Below are 16178 nucleotides of genomic sequence, written 5' to 3' on the forward strand. Positions count from 1 at the left end.
CCACCGACGGTGCCCTCCGCGGCCGCCGCCCGCCACTGCCTCGGAAGCTCCGCAGCCTGCACCCCCGCAGCCTGCACCCCCGCCGCCGACGCCTGACTGCGCCCCATATCGCCAGCCGCCGAGGTGCTCTTCTGCTGCCGCCGCCTGCCACTCAAAAGCCAATGGTGATTCTTAAAATACCAACCATTGCATGCTGCTGAAAACCACTAAAGATGGAATATCTGAAAACTTAAACATTCAGAATAAACAACCACAACCATGACTGCTTTTTGTCAATGAGACTTACATTGCACGTTTTCTCCTATTAAAAATGCAAAGTCTGATGGCATTTATTGAATTTTATGTCTCCAAGACATGGCATTAATATATCTGTAATCCCCTTATTTTTTTATTATGATCCTCTTCCCGCTAAGGATTGATGTTTTTGTTGGGAGGTTTTTCATTTGTCATTTGTGTACTTTTGGTTTCTCCTGTTAAAAGTTTAGGGTGCCTTGAACACATTCAAAATGACCTTCTCACTGTGGTTGTCAGCACGGGGAGAGGCCTTCTGCAAGCGGGCATCTTCACATAAAGTCGGGATGTTTCCTTGGAGAACCTCCTTAACACTCTTCCCTTGGTTCACAGTGTCATCCTATTATGACAAATGTCTACAACAGCGCTGTGTGCACCAGATGCTTCTGATGTCAGGATGGTATATTTTCTAGTCTGATTTTCTATCCCATAAAATTGTAAACATATGAGTATTTGAATGCAAAATATGTATGATCTTGATTCATAGATGTTTATGTGTATATATACATTTTTTCAGAGGGACCCAGGACACAGCTACACCAGTGAAACAATGACTTAAAAAGACCCTGCCAAATAAAATTATATATAATAAGTAAATATGCACATGCATTCTCCATTGAACATGAAAATTGTAACATAGTTTGGAAATTATGTATCTTCCTAAGTTAATTATTTCTCTGTGACATAAATAATATCTTAAAAAAAAACAGTAGGAGTTGACAATCAAGATTAATAGTAATTTCTAGTAGATAATTTAAAGATAATATATGTTAAATTATGAAGTTTTTAATATTTTTATTTTGAGGTCGTTTCAGATTTATAGAAAATTTGCAAAGATAATGAAGGGTTTCACAATTGGCTCAGATCACTTCCCCTCTTACTACCATCATTACAGTTCATTGTTACAATTATTGAAACAGTGATGCTGCACTGTAATCATTCACCATCCATTCTTTTCCTCAGATTTGCATAGTTGGACCCTTTCTCCTCAAATATCCAGTTCAGGATACATCATTTGCATTCAGTGATCTCATCTCCTTAGGACACTCTTTGTAGTTAGTGTTTCTGAGACATTCTTTGTTTCCAATGATATTTTCCATTTACAAGATTTTTTCCAATTGCATTTAACATGATGGTTCTCTTGTGATTACTTGGAGTTGTGTTTTATGGGAAAAAAAGGCCACAGAGGGCAAATACCATTCACATGACCTCATATCAAGGGCAAGTGCTCTGAAGGAGGCTTATATTTTTGATGTCCCAAAAGGCAGGATTTTTTTCTTTCTTAAGGCTGAGTAATATGCCACTCTGTGTGCACTATGTGTGTGTGTGGTGTGTTTGTGTGTGTTTCACATGTTTATCCATTCATGTATCTACAGACATTTAGGCCACTTCCATATCTTGGCTTTTTAAAATAATGCTGTACTGAACATAGATATGCATATACATTTTCAAATTAGTATTTTCATTTTCTTGGGGTAAATACATAAAGCAGAATTGCTGGATTAAATGGAGTTTTATTTTTTGTTTGAGGAGCCTCCATACTGTTTTCCATATTGGATACACCAATGTCTATTCTCACCAGTAGTGTAAAATGGTTCTCTTTTCTCCACATCATCACCAAGTTACTTTCATCTTCAGTTTGAACTTGCCATTCTAACGGATGTGAATTGAGATCTCATTGTGGTTTTGATTTGCATCTCCCTAATGGTCAGTGATGCTGGGACTCTTTTCCTGTGTCAGTTGGCCATCTACATGTCTTCCTTGGAAAAATGCCTGTGTAGGTCCTCTGCCCATTTTTTAATGGGATTGTCTTTTTGATAGTGAGTTGTATAAGTACTTTATATGTTTTGGATGTTAACCCCAAACTGAGTGTGTTGTATGCATACATCTTCCACTACTCAGTATGTTATTCTTTTCTGTGGTTGATGGTCCTTTGCCATACAGTGTTTAGTTTGATGTAGGCCCACTTGTTTATTTTAGCTTTTGTTGTCCTCCACTGAGGCAGGAGATCAAAAAAATATTGCTAAGCGCAGAGTCAAAGAGCTTGCTGCCCATATGTTCTTCTAGGAATTTAATGGTTTCAGGCCTTACATTATGTCTTTAATTCATTTTGAGTTTATTTCTGTACACATTTAGGAAAGTGGTCCTCCTTTTGATGTAGCTGTCCAGTGTAACCCACACCATTTACTGAAGAGACTTTTTTCCATTATATATTCTTACCTCCTCTGTCTTAGATTAACTGACCATGTAAGTGTGGGTTTAATTCTGGGCTCTTTATTTTGTTCCATTGATGAAAGGAACTGTTTTTGTGCCAATACCATAGTGTTTTGATTACCATAGCTTTGTAGTATAATCAGAAATTGGGGAGCTTAATACTTCCAGTTTTGTTGTTTCTCGGTATTGCTTTGGCTGTTTGGGGACTTTTGTGGTTCCACAGACAAAAAAACAGATATTTTTCCTAGTTCTGTGTAAAATGTGATTGGTAATTTTTTTCAGAATTCTAGCCTTTATTCTTTTTATATTCTTTTTATCAGTGAATGGGATAAGTTGGTACAGTCTTCAAATTATAAAATAATTTAGTCACAGGGATGGAAATATAGCATAGGCAACGTAGCTCATAATATTGAAATATCTTCTTATGCTATGAGTACTTTGACAGATTGTATTGAATCTGTAGATTGCTTTGTGTATTGTGGATACCTGAGGGTAACGGAGTGGTTTGGAAGGAAACAGTGCCTCTTTGATGGAATGGAATGCAATAGAACATGGTGGAATGGAGTGGAATGCTGTGGAATGGAGTGGCATAGGGTGTAATGTGACACAAAAGAGGGTACCTGAGTGGTATGGGATGGAATGGAGCCTTCTTTATCAGAATAGAATGCAATAGAACATAGTGGAATGTTGTGGAATGGAGTGGAATGGGCTGTAATATGATGGAAAAGAGGGTAACGGAGTGGTTTGGAAGGGAATGGTGCCTTCTTGGATAGAATGGAATGCAATAGAACCTGGTGGAATGGAGAGGAATGTTGAAGAATGGAGTGGAATGGGGTGTAATGTGATGCAATAGAGAGTGTCTTAGTGGTTTGGAAGGGAATGCAGCCTTTTTTATTGGAATGGAACTCAATAGAACATGGTGGAATGTTGTGGACTGGAGTGGAATGTTGTAGAATGGAGTGGAGTTGAGTGTAATGTAATGCAATAGAGTGTACCTGAGTGTTTTGGTAGGAATGCAGCCTCCTTTAACAGAATGGAATGCAATAGAACGTGGTGGAATGGAGTGAAATGTTGTGGAATGGGTGGAATGGGGTGTAATGTGACACAATAGTTTGTACGTGAGTGGTTTGGAAGGTAATGGAGCCTTTTTTTATGGAATGGAGTGCAATAGAACATGGCAGAATGGAGTGGAATGTTGTGGAATGGATTGTAGTGTGACGCCATAGAGGGTACCAGAGTGTTTTGGAAGGGAATGGAACCTTCTGTGACAGAATGGAATGCTATAGAACGGGGTGGCATGGAGTGGAATCTTGTGGATTGGAGTGGAATGGGGTGTAATGTGTCACAATAGAGGGTACCTCAGTGGCTTGGAAGGGAATGGAGCCTTCTTTGATGGAATGGAATGCAAGAGAATGTGTTGGAATGGAGTGGAATGTTGTAGATTGGAGTGGAATAGTGTTAATGTGATGCAATAGAGGGTACCTGAGAATGGAATGCAATAGAAAGTGGTGGAATGTTGTGGACTGGTGTGGAATGTTGTGGAATGTAGTGGAATGTGATGCAATGGAGGGTACCTGACTGTTTTGGTAGGGAATGCAGCCTCCTTTGATGGAATGGAACTCAATAGAACGTGGTGGAATGGAGTGGAATGGGGTGTAGTGTGAAGCAATAGAGGGTACCTTAGTGGTTTGCAAGGGAATGGAGCTTTCTGTGACAGAATGGAATGACATAGAATGGGGTGGAATGTTGTGGAATGGGGTACAATGTGATGCAAAGAGGCTCCCAGAGTTGTTTGGAAGAGAATGGAGCCTTCATTGACAGAATGGAACATAAAAGAATGTGGTGGAATGGACTGGAATGTTGTGGAATGGGTGGAATGGAGTGTAATGTGATGCAATCATTTGTATGTGAGTGGTTTGTAAGCTAGCGCAGTATTTTCTGACGGAATGGAATGCAATGGAATGTGGTGGAATGGAATAGAATGTTGTGGAGTGGAGTGGATTTGGGTATAATATGATGCAATAGAGGGTACCTGAGTGGTTTACAATGGATGGAGCCTACTTTGATGTTATGGAATGCAATAGAATGTGGCGGAATGTTGTGGAATGGAGTGGAATGGAGAGTAATGCAACACAGTAGAGGGTACCTGAGTGGTTTGGAAGGGAATGGAGCCTCCTATATGATATAGAACCCAATAGAACATGGTGGAATGGAGTGGAATAGTGCATAATGTGATGCAATAGAGGGTAACAGAGTGGTTTGGAAGGGAATGGAGCCTTCTTTGACAGAATGGAATTCAATAGAACATGGTGGAATGGAGTGGAATATTGTGGAATGCGGTGCAATGTGATGCAATAGAGGATACCAGGTGGTTCGGAAGGGAATGGAGCCTTCTTTGATGGAATGGAACCAAACAGAATGTGGTGGAATAGAGTGGAATGTTGAAGAATGGAGTGCAATTGGGTGTAATGTGATGCAATAGAGGGTACCTCAGTGGTTTGGAAGGAAACGGGGCCTTCTTTGATGGAATGGAACGCAATAAAACGTTGTGGAATGTTGTCAAATGGAGTGGAATGCTGTGGATTGAAGTGGAATGGAGTGTAATGTGATGCAATAGAGGTTTGAAAGGGAATGGAACCTTCTGTGATGGAATGGAATGCAAGAGAATGGCGTGGAATGGAGTGGAATGGGGTGTAAATGTGGTGCAATAGAGGGTCCCAGAGCTGTTTGGAAGGGAATGGAGCCTTCTTTGATGGAATGGAATGCAATAGAACCTGGTGGAATGGAGTGGAATTATTGTGGAATGTAGTGGAATGGGGTGTAATGTGACACAACAGAGGGTACCGGAGTGGTTTGGAATGGCATGGAGCCTTATTTGACAGAATGGAATGCAATAGAACGTGGTGGAATGTTGTGGAGTGGTGTGAAATATTCTGGAATGGAGTGTAATGGAGAGAATTGTGACACAATAGAGGGTACCTTAATGGTTTGGAAGGGAATGGAGCCTTCTTTATGGAATAGAACCCAATAGAACATGGTGGAATGGAGAGGAATGTTGTGGAATGGAGTGGAATGGTGCATAATGTGATGCAATAGAGGGCAACATAGTGGTTTGGAAGGGAATATAGCCTTCTTTGGTGGAATGGAACACAATAGAACGTGGTGGAATGGAGTGGAATGTTGTGGAATGGAGTGGCATAGGGTGTAATGTGATGCAATAGAGGGTAGGGGTGTTTGGAAGGAAATGGAGCCTTCTGTGATGGAATGGAGCACAATAAAATGTCATGGAATGTTGTGGAATGCTGTGGATTTGAGTGGAATGGAGTGTAATGTGATGCAATAGAGGGTAACTGAGTGGTTTGGAAGGGAATGGATCCTTATTTGACCGAGGAATGCAATAGAACGTTGTGAAATGGAATGGCATATTGTGGAATGGAGGGGAATGGTGTGTAAATTGACACAATAGAGGGTACCAGATTGTTTTGGAAGGGAATGAAGCCTTCTTTTATGGAGTGGATCGCAACAGAACGTGTTGGAATGTTGTGGAATGGAGTGGAATGTTGCGGAATGGATTGAAATGGGGTGTAGTGTGACGCAATAGAGGGTACTGGAGTGGTTTCAAAAGGAATGGAGAATAGAATGGGGTGGAATATGGTGGAATGTTGTGGAATGGGGTGTACTGTGATGCAACAGTTGGAACGTGAGTTGTTGGAAGGTAACGGAGCCTTCTTTGATGGAATGGAACATAATAGGTGGAATGGAGTGGAATGTTGTAGAATGAATTGGAATCGGGTGTAATATAATGCAACAGAGGGTACCTGAGTGGTTTACAATGTAATGGAGCCTACTTTGATGGAATGGAACACAATAGAACTTGGTGGAATGTTGTGGAATGGAGATACAATAGAGGGTGACACAATAAAAGAACAAGATATGGATAGTACCAAAGAGACATACAGAGTATATAGAAATTTGAAATGCAATTTAAATAAAAACTCACTTTATTATATTGCTGAAAAGTGAATTAATAAACTGTAAGATAGAGCTGAAGAAAACTATTAACAATGTAACTCAGATAAAATTATGGATGACATGAACTGCAGATAAACATAAAGAATAGACTGAGAGGCTCTAACGTATGTCTAATACAATTCCCAAAAGGAAGAAATGGAGTAGAATTCGCTTTAAAAGTCCACGTACATTTCTTTGCTATTACCACACATCCACTCATTCATCCACCTTTTATTTAATTCTTCCCTTCCATATATCCACTCAATACACAATCATTTAAATATATGCTTTATCTTTTGTATTGTGTTATGTGCTGTGTACACAGAAATAAAAAATGATTCCACAATTATACTTCCAAAAAATTGCTTTATATTGTACAATGATCCTTGACTGTTCAGAAACTCTCAAAGGCAGGACACTAAAATTTATTTAGGATCTCAATCAGGGTACCATCTCAAATTCTGCAATACAAGTACAAAACAGTAAAGTTAACTATCCTGAAGGAAAAGGAAAGAATAGAGAATGACATTTGTATACATATCCAGGTATATATACAACACATCAAGGAGAAAATGTGCAACTGGCATGAGCCATGGTGGACACAGCCAAGCACCTCAGGTTGCTGGGTTTTTCACTGAAGCTTTCATTCCAGAGGAATCTGAACTCTTAGATTGCCAAACCCTTATATTCATTTTCACTTCTTGACTTAATAGAGGCACCCTTGGGATCAACTGGGTTCTAACCATACTCCTTCAGGCCTCCATTTGTAGCAGTCACTCTACTTCCTCTAGGGAAACAGGACTAAATACCACCTTTTTGTCACTTCATAGTCCCCAGGACTAAGAAGACAGATGGTAGTTGCTCCCATTTAATGGGATTATTGTTAAATCCTTTGATAGAAACATTTCTCCTTTGAATATGGCAAAGTCTGTCAGCAGAGTAAAAAGTCATGGGGATTGGAAACAAATATTTTGTTGATGAGTCATTGGGTATGACCGTAAGAAGTGTCAACCCCAACCACCCTTGGTGGTGGGAACCATGTCTTACAGACATAAACTAATTCTTCTTCAGAACACTTACCATATCCTGTAAAATAGCATTTTAAGCTTGCAAAATACTATGTACTGGTTGACATGGTAACTGAATATTTAATAGGCACTTCCTGCTACATCTGGGTGATGGGGAAACAGACATGACCAGTGAATTTTTTTGCATTGACTTATTTCTTTTTATAGCACACAAAAAGGACTTTCTTCACACCAGTAAGGATTGCCACCATCCAAACAATAACACATGTTGGCAAGGTTGTGGAGAAAGGGGAACTCTCCTACACTGCTGGTGGGAATGTAAATTAGTTCAACCATTGTGGAAAGCAGTATGAAGGTTCCTGAAAATGCTCAAAATAGAAATACCATTTTACCCAGGAATTCCACTCCTAGGAATTTACCCTAAGAATGCAGCAGCCCAGTTTGAAAAAGACAGATGCACCCCTATGTTTATCACGTCACTATTTACAATACCCAAAAATGGAAGCAACCTAAGTGTCCATCAGTAGATGAATGGATAAAGAAGATGTGGTACATATACACAATGGAATATTATTCAGCCATAAGAAGAAAACAAATCCTACCATTTGCAACAACATGGATGGAGCTAGAGGGTATTATGCTCAGTGAAATAAGCCAGGCGGAGAAAGACAAGTACCAAATGATTTCACTCATATGTGGAGTGTAGAAACAAAAAAAAACTGAAGGAACAAAACAACAGCAGAATCACAGAAACCAAGAATGGACTAACAGTTACCAAAGGGAAAGGGACTGGGGGGGATGGGTGGGAAGGGAGGGATAAGGGTGGGGAAAAAGAAAGGGGGCATTATGATTAGCATGTATAATGTGGGGGGGTCATGGGGAAGTCTGTGCAACACAGAGAAGACAAATAGTGATTCTACAGCATCTTACTACATTGATGGACAGTGACTGTTAATGGGGTGTGGGGGGGGACGTGGTGAAGGGGGGACCCTAGTAAACAATGTTCTTCATGTAATTGTGGATTAATGATAACAAAACAAACAAACAAACAAATAAATAAATAAATAAAAAGACTTTCTTGGGCAAAAGCAATGTTGGGTGGCATTCATTGTAGATGAAAAAGCCAACCCGTAAGTCCATGGTTGGTGTTACTTGAAACTGGTCCAATTAGTTATTCTACCATATTGGAGCTTTCAGGCTCCATCACTGATGGTAAATTTGCCAGCTGACTGGGACAGTAGCCAAGATAATTGTAGTGAGAGCAGGTCACTGTCTCCACTACAGTCAATTGTTCAAAAGCCCACTGAATAACGATGGGCTGACTGGAGACAGTGGCTAATTGTTAAGACAGGTTAGTTGAGCTCCTTTTACTAAGAACCTTCTCTTCAATGAAGGCATTATACTTAGGGTGAATGTGAAACACAAATATTCTTGTCGTCGATCTTCTGATCCTGTCTCTTCTAAGAGCTTGACACCAACCGATCAAGATTTTCTCTTGGGCAATGTGGACAAAAAAATGTACTCGAAGGTCCGCTACTGGGAAGATCTCTCTCTCTCTCCTTCATGTCTCTTCAGGGCCACCCCAGAGTGGGCTCAAATATCAAGGTGATCCACCTCTGCCTGTTGTCAGCCGCAGACACATCACTTAGTCACAGGGAAACTATGAATCAGTGTAATCTCATGAAATAAGCTGAGGGAGAGATGGCAGCATGGGACATATAGCCCTGCTAGAAAAGTGGACAATATTCTTTTTCAATTTTTTCCTTGAGGGTCTTTTAAGGCAGGTCTCTAATATATTAACTTCTCCTTGATTGTGGAGTGTTATGCTTATAGCCAGTTTTAATGCTAGGTAGATCTGAAAAGTCCAAGTTTATCATCGTCAACTGAGGTTCCTGATCATCAGGTGTCCCATGCTTAGCAGGACTCAGTGGCCAGCAAGCTGCTGTTTTCCAAAAGGGTAGTAGTCGCACACCAACAAGGATGTGGCTTTCTTTCAGATTCTTGGGAGCCTTCACAGTGACTCTCCAAAGGGATTCACCCCAGGCTTCATGTACTATCTGAATCAGCCCAAGGTATTTAATCTGCCATTGAATTGAGTTGGTGAGTCACGGGTACCAAAGGGCAGAGCTGTTTGCAGTATTGCTTGGACAAGATGAAGATTCTTTTGCTCTGGGGCTTATTCAAACCAGATAGAGTATCAGATCATCAAACAGGTTACCTTGTAATATAGTATATATAGCTTCTAAAATGCAAAGATCCCGCCAAGAATTATATGTACAAGATAATCCAACTTATTTTTAATTTTGGAGGGAATATCCTGTCTTGTGCCAGTCTGCTGCTCTGCCAAAAACTTCACTGGACTGCCAGGTCCCTCTAATTTTGTGGAGCAAATCTCCCATCTTCTGATGAGCCTTTGTCTAACTTGGGCCTCTAGGCACTTGTTACTTTCTGCTCTTCAGATTATATTATTGTTATCATCAATAAGGTGAACGAGTGAGATACCTTGTGCATTGAGAAAAAAATCAAGATCCCTGAGAATTAAATTGTGGCACAATACTGGGGAGTTGATGTGTCCTGAGGCAGGATAACAAAGGTGTACTATCTTTTTTTTTCCAGTGGAATCTAATGGTTTCTAGCGTTTATGTTTGTTAAGATTGAAAAAAATATCGCTGGATCGAAAGCTGTTTATCAGGTGCCATTTAGATATAAAATTTAAAGATTACATCTGGAACAGCAGCTTTTCTTGGCATGATCATAGTTAATGAAAGAGGAGATGGAATAAGCAAAACATGCAAGATACAAGGCACTATTTGAGATGTCTAGGATGTATATAAAAAAGTACAAAATACAATTTTTAGAAATGAAAAATTCAGTTGTTGAAAATGGACTGATTGGTGGTTAAAGAGCAGGTTAGACAGAAGGGAAGAGAAATAAGTTAACTTGGAGATAAACCTGAAAGTAATTAACTAGAATGCAACACAGAGAAATACAGAGGTATAAAACATGAAAGAAGTGTTAAAAGATATGGAGAATGGAAAGAGAAGGTCTAACGCCGTGTTATTTGAAGTACGACGTACAGAATAGTAGAAGAACCTCACTCAGGATATTGTTAGCAATTGAGACTCAGCCTCGCTACTGACCTCTTGAATCAGAACCTGCGTTGGTCAATAAAAACTCCCCAGGCGATTCATATGCACCCAAATGTTTGAAAAGCATGGGGTAAACAAATGTATAATCAGAATCCTGGAAAGATAAAGAGAATGGAGAAGAAGTGATGTTCGAGGAGATAATGATTACACATTTTCCAGAACTGACGTATGACATGAATCTATTTATACCAAGAAGAATAAATCAAAACAAATTTACACCTAGAAAGATTGTAATGAAACTGTAGAACACCAAGACCCAAAAAGAATTTCCAAATTTCCTACATAGAAAAGACAGACTACTGACTTCAGCAGTGACTTCAACAGCAACAACAGAAGCAAAAGACCATGGAGAAGTGTCTTTAAAGTGCCAAAATTATAAATAACTCATTTGTATCCACCAAAACTGCCTTTTAAGAATAAAGGCAAAGTAAAGGCATTTTCAGATAATCAAAAATGGAGAGAAATTATCAACAGATTTGTACTTAGGAACTTCAAAAAGGAAATATTGAAGAAAAAAAAGATTATTCTAGAAGGAAGGTATGAGATGCAACAAGGAATTTGACTTAGATTCGTCATTTAAGTGTAATTATACTAAATTGTCCTTTTGTGATTGGCTTAGTTCACTTAGCCTAATGTCATCTGTGTTGTAGCGTGTGTCAGAATTTCTTTCATGAATAATATTCCATTGTATGTACATACCATATTTAGTTTATCCATTCATTTGTTGATGGGCATTTGTGTTGCTTCTACCTTTGACTCATGAATAATTGAATCCCTCATTAATAAGATGAATAATGGACAGTCATAATATTAGTTTGCTATTGCTGCATAACAAATTACTACAAATTCAGAAGCTTACAACACATTTATGAGTGCACAGTTCGGTAGATCAAATGTCTGTGTGGGTTCAACTGGGTCCAATGTCTCACAAGGCTGAAATCAGGGTGTTAGCTGGGCTGGGTTCTTATCTGGAGGCTCTGGGAAATAATCTACTTCCAAACTCATTCATATTATCAGAATTTAGTTCCTTGAGGCCGTAAATCAAATGTCCCTGTTTCCTTGCTAGCTGTCAGAAGGCTGTTGCTCTCTGCTCCAAAGTCAGCTTGCATTCCTTCTCATTGGATCATCTCCATCTTTTAACCAGCAATGGCACATTGTTTTCTCGTGCCTTAAATTTCTCTGACTACCTCTTGTGCTATTGTTTGGAGAAAGCTCTCTGATTTTTAAGGGCTCATGTGATAATTAAGGCCCACCTGGATTATCTTCCTATTTAAGGTCAACTATGCCGTATAACATAACATAATCACAGGAATTCATAGATTCTGGGGATTATAGCAGAAAAATTCTGCCTACTACAATCTACCTTCTCATCTCCCTCCCAAAATTCTCATTCCTCTCAAATGCAAAATACATCCATTCCATTTCAAGTTTCCCAAGGATCACATCTCATTACAGCATCAACTCAAGAACTGAAGAATCTACTGACATGGTGGGTAGTATGGAGGCATTGAAGGCTTTTGAGAACTGAAGTGATACAATAAGAATTGTTCTTTAGAAAGTTAACCTATGCTGAAAGCTTAGATTTCACACAAAATCTGACACTATCTCATGATAAGAAAAAAAACAGTCAATCAAGTAGGAATAGAACTTCCTCAACTTGATGAAACCCATTTATGAAAAACCAACAGCAAATATCACACTAAATTATGAAAGTCTGGAGGCCTTCTCCCTAAAACCAGAAACAAAATAAAGATGCTTATGCTCACCACTTCTATTCAACATTGTACTGGAGGTCTAGAGGGGGCAGTTATGCAAGAAAAGGGGGGGAAAAGGAATCCAGATTGGAAAGGAAGAAGTAAAACTATATTGGAGGATAACATGATTTTGTATGTAGAAAACCCTGAGGAATCCACTAAAATTATTAGAGATAAAAAATGAGTTCAATAAGGCTGCAGGAGACAAGATCAATATATAAAATTTAATTCTGTGTCTATACTCTAGTGGTGAGCAATTCAAAATTGAAATTAAGAAAACAATCAAAAGCCTCAAAAGAATAAAATATCTAAGAATTAATTTAGCAAAAGTGTAAAACTTGTGCTCTATAAATTATAAAACATTGTTGGAAGAAATTAAAGAAGATCTAGATAATGTAAAGGCATTTCATATTCATGAATTAGAGGACTTCATATTAAGATGACAATTCTCCTGAAATTGACTTATAGATTCAGTATAATAGCTCTCAGTGTAAAAGCTCTCAAAAGTCAAATTTTTCTGCAGAAATTCACAAGCTAATACTAAAATTAATATGGAAATTCAAAGGACCCACTATAGCCAAAATATTAAAAAGAACAAAATTAGAAGACTTCATACTTTCTGACTTCAAAACTTACCACACAGCTATAGTAATCAAGACTATGGTGCTGGCATAAAGACAGACATGTATATCAATGGAATACAGTTGACAATTCAGAAATAAACTCTTACCTTTATGGTCAACTGATTTTCAACAAGGGTACCAAGACAACTCAATGGGAAAAGAATAGTTTTTTCAACAAATGGTGCTGGAATAACTGGATAACTACATGCAAAAGAATGAGGCTGGACGCTTACCTCACATCGTACACAAAAATTACTCAAAATGGGTCATAGACCCAAATGTACAAGGTGAAGCTATTAAACCCTTAGAAGCAGACATAAGACTGTTTCTTTATGACCTTGGATAGTCAATGGTTTCTTGGACATGACACCAAAAGCATCGGCAACAAAAGGAAAGTCAGATAAATTGGAATGCATAGAAATTAAACTTTTGTGTTTCAAAGAATATCAAGAAATTGAAAACACAAGGATGGAAGAAAATGTTTGCAAAACATATATCTGGGGAAGGACTTATATCCATAATATATAATGAACTCTCACATCTCAAAAATAAAAAGACAAATAACCCAATTAAAAAGAGAAAATGATTTGAATAGACATTTCTCCGGAGAATAACCAAATGATTGATAAAGCACATGAAGTGTTATCAGGGGAATACAAATAAAAAATATGAGATAATACTTTATAGTCATTAGGATGGCTATAATAAAAAAGATTGGATAATAATAAGTTACTGATGAGGATGTGACATTAGGCAAATCCATAGAGACAAAAAAATGTTAGGGATTGTCTGGCTGAAGGTGGAGGAAAATAGGAATGACTGCTAATGGGCATGAGGTCTCTTTGGGTGATGGTGAAAACCTTTCGAAATTAGATACAGGTGATAGTTGCACAAATCTGTGAGTATACTAACAGCTATTGAATGGTACACTTTAAAAGTGTGAACTTTATGGAATGTGAATTATAACTTAACAAATTGCTATAGAGAAAAAAAGAAAATTTAACATGGGATCAGGGATCAGTGGGTTGGCGTGTTTGAAGGAGGTAGAGTAACAAGCTCATAGATTATTGATGGATTCTTTCTTAAGTTCAGTATTAGTGATGGCAATGTGGAGAAAAATGCAAGAACCATAACCAAAGGTTGACTTAAAGGATGTGTCCATTCTGGTAAGAGTGAAAAGGAGGAATCTGCAGGCTTTGCGTCTGGGTAACTCGGAGAATGGATATGTACGGAGAAGCAAGTGAGAAGCGGGTAGGGCTTCGGGTAGGGGGGAGTGGGCAATAATATGATGCTGGGATTGGAGATCTGAGTGGAATGTGAAAGTAAGAGAGATGGTTAAAAGTCACTGAGTACCCTTACTTAAATAACAGCTCACTTATATAGAACTTGCAACTTGCCAGATACCATTCTAAGCCCTGAACATGTATTAATTCAACTGAACCCCGACAACAACTATGAGGTAAGGACTACAGATATCTCCATTATACTGATGAAGAAACTGAAGCCCTGAGAAGTTGAATAATTGCCCAAGGTAGAAAGAACTTCCATTCTTAACTTCGATATCCATACAGCTTTTCTAGATAACAGATACTAGTCATTTTAAAGTAATATTTGTCTCAATTCACAATTATTATTCACTAGCTGTTCGTTTTACAAACAACAAACAAATTCTCATTGAGTATGTTGGTCTTGATGCATGTAACTTGTATGTGGAAATGAAGCCAACCATCTTGGTGGCAAATATATGTGCTGTCACTGGAGTTTGGCACTTCAGGCCAATGCGGATGGCAAGTTTTAGAGGAATCCCTGTATCAGCCAACAGGACTGATGTCTTCTCATATCCCCTCTGAGACACTGCCATCCTTGGTGAAAGAAATTCTGCTCTGTTTGTCTCCCTCTGACTTACATAACATATGGAGGATTGTCTTTCTGGAGAGCTTGAGATTTTACTTCTACCAGGAATTACAGTTGACCCTTGGGCAATGCAGGGACTAGGGCTCCAAACCCTATGCCGTTGCAAATTGATGTAACTTTTTACTGGCCCCAAACAGAACTACTTAAAATTTACTGTTGACCAGAATCCTATGGGTAACAGAGTCGAACATATATTTTGTACATTATTTGTATTATGTACAGTATTCTTGCAATAAAATAAGTTAGAGAAAGTATTTTTTTTTGTCACAAACTTCCAAAAATTTTTCCAATACATTTATTGAAAAAAATCCATGTACTAGTGGACCTGAGCAGGTGAAACTGTGTTCAAGGGCCGACTGTATTAGTTTTGCTGTTTTCTTTTTGGTATGATTCCTAAAATCTAACTTGCAGAAGTTATTCTTTCTCTAATAATAACAGCTCACTGTATTCCCCCTGATATTCAAAATGAATTACCTCTATTACTATGAGATATTTATATTTCCTTTACATTTTTTCAAAAAGAGGTTACCCTGTCAGGTGTGTATCCCTATGAATGATTTGGGGAAAGGCAGTCATACACAGCCAGCTGACACTTGCAGGACTGCTTAAGAGTGTCCCTTGGACTGGAACTTGTCCTTCCCCAGAGATAGGAAACCATTGCAGCCTGCATTGGGCATAGCCCCTTGTTCTGGGTGTGATGAGTTCTTCTTTGTTGTGCTCAAAGCATGTGCACGTGGCTATCCTTACGGCTGTATTTTGTCCTGGTGGGAGAGAATGAGGCTCTTCACCTGAGGCACAAGTAGGGTGCATGCAGACCTGTGTCAGCTGTGGGGAAAGAGGCACTGTTTGTGCAGGACCATTGTGTACTATTGAGGCTGATCTTGTTCTGTCTCGTGTCTGTGTGAATAAAGTGTTGCTCCATCCAGTGTCTGTGGGAACCATGTCTTTCTTGGCGACTCTAACACCTAGAAACCACACAGTGGACTGACCTTCCAGGACTGCCATCCCGTGGTGGAATCCTCAATGCAGTAGGGCTCCATCCCTGGAGGTGGTAACAGGTGTGACCTGCTGAACAAGGGCTAAAAGCCCTACCTACCTGAAGCAGCAGGAGATGGAATGCTGGAGACTATTAGGTTTAATGTCCAGCCTTCAAGAGCTGAAAAGCAAAACCCAATAGTATTATTTTAAAAATGT

General features: G+C 38.9%; 1 protein-coding gene across 2 annotated transcripts in view; it reads right to left on the reverse strand.

Moving 5' to 3' along the window:
* The window catches only part of LOC108409671 (uncharacterized), an 88195-nt gene that overhangs the window by 39186 nt on the left and 32831 nt on the right, over positions 1-16178 (reverse strand). Inside the window, exon 1 of one of the 2 annotated variants that reach the window (XR_012129081.1) lies at positions 5-15966. Coding sequence is in view for 1 of the 2 variants with exons in the window: in XM_073231192.1 (XP_073087293.1) it covers positions 15974-16024 (51 nt within the window). In the remaining variant the exon portion in view is untranslated. The other variant, XM_073231192.1, reaches the window with a different exon arrangement.

Source organism: Manis javanica, chromosome 3 (assembly GCF_040802235.1).
Source record: "Manis javanica isolate MJ-LG chromosome 3, MJ_LKY, whole genome shotgun sequence".
NCBI lineage: Eukaryota > Metazoa > Chordata > Mammalia > Pholidota > Manidae > Manis > Manis javanica.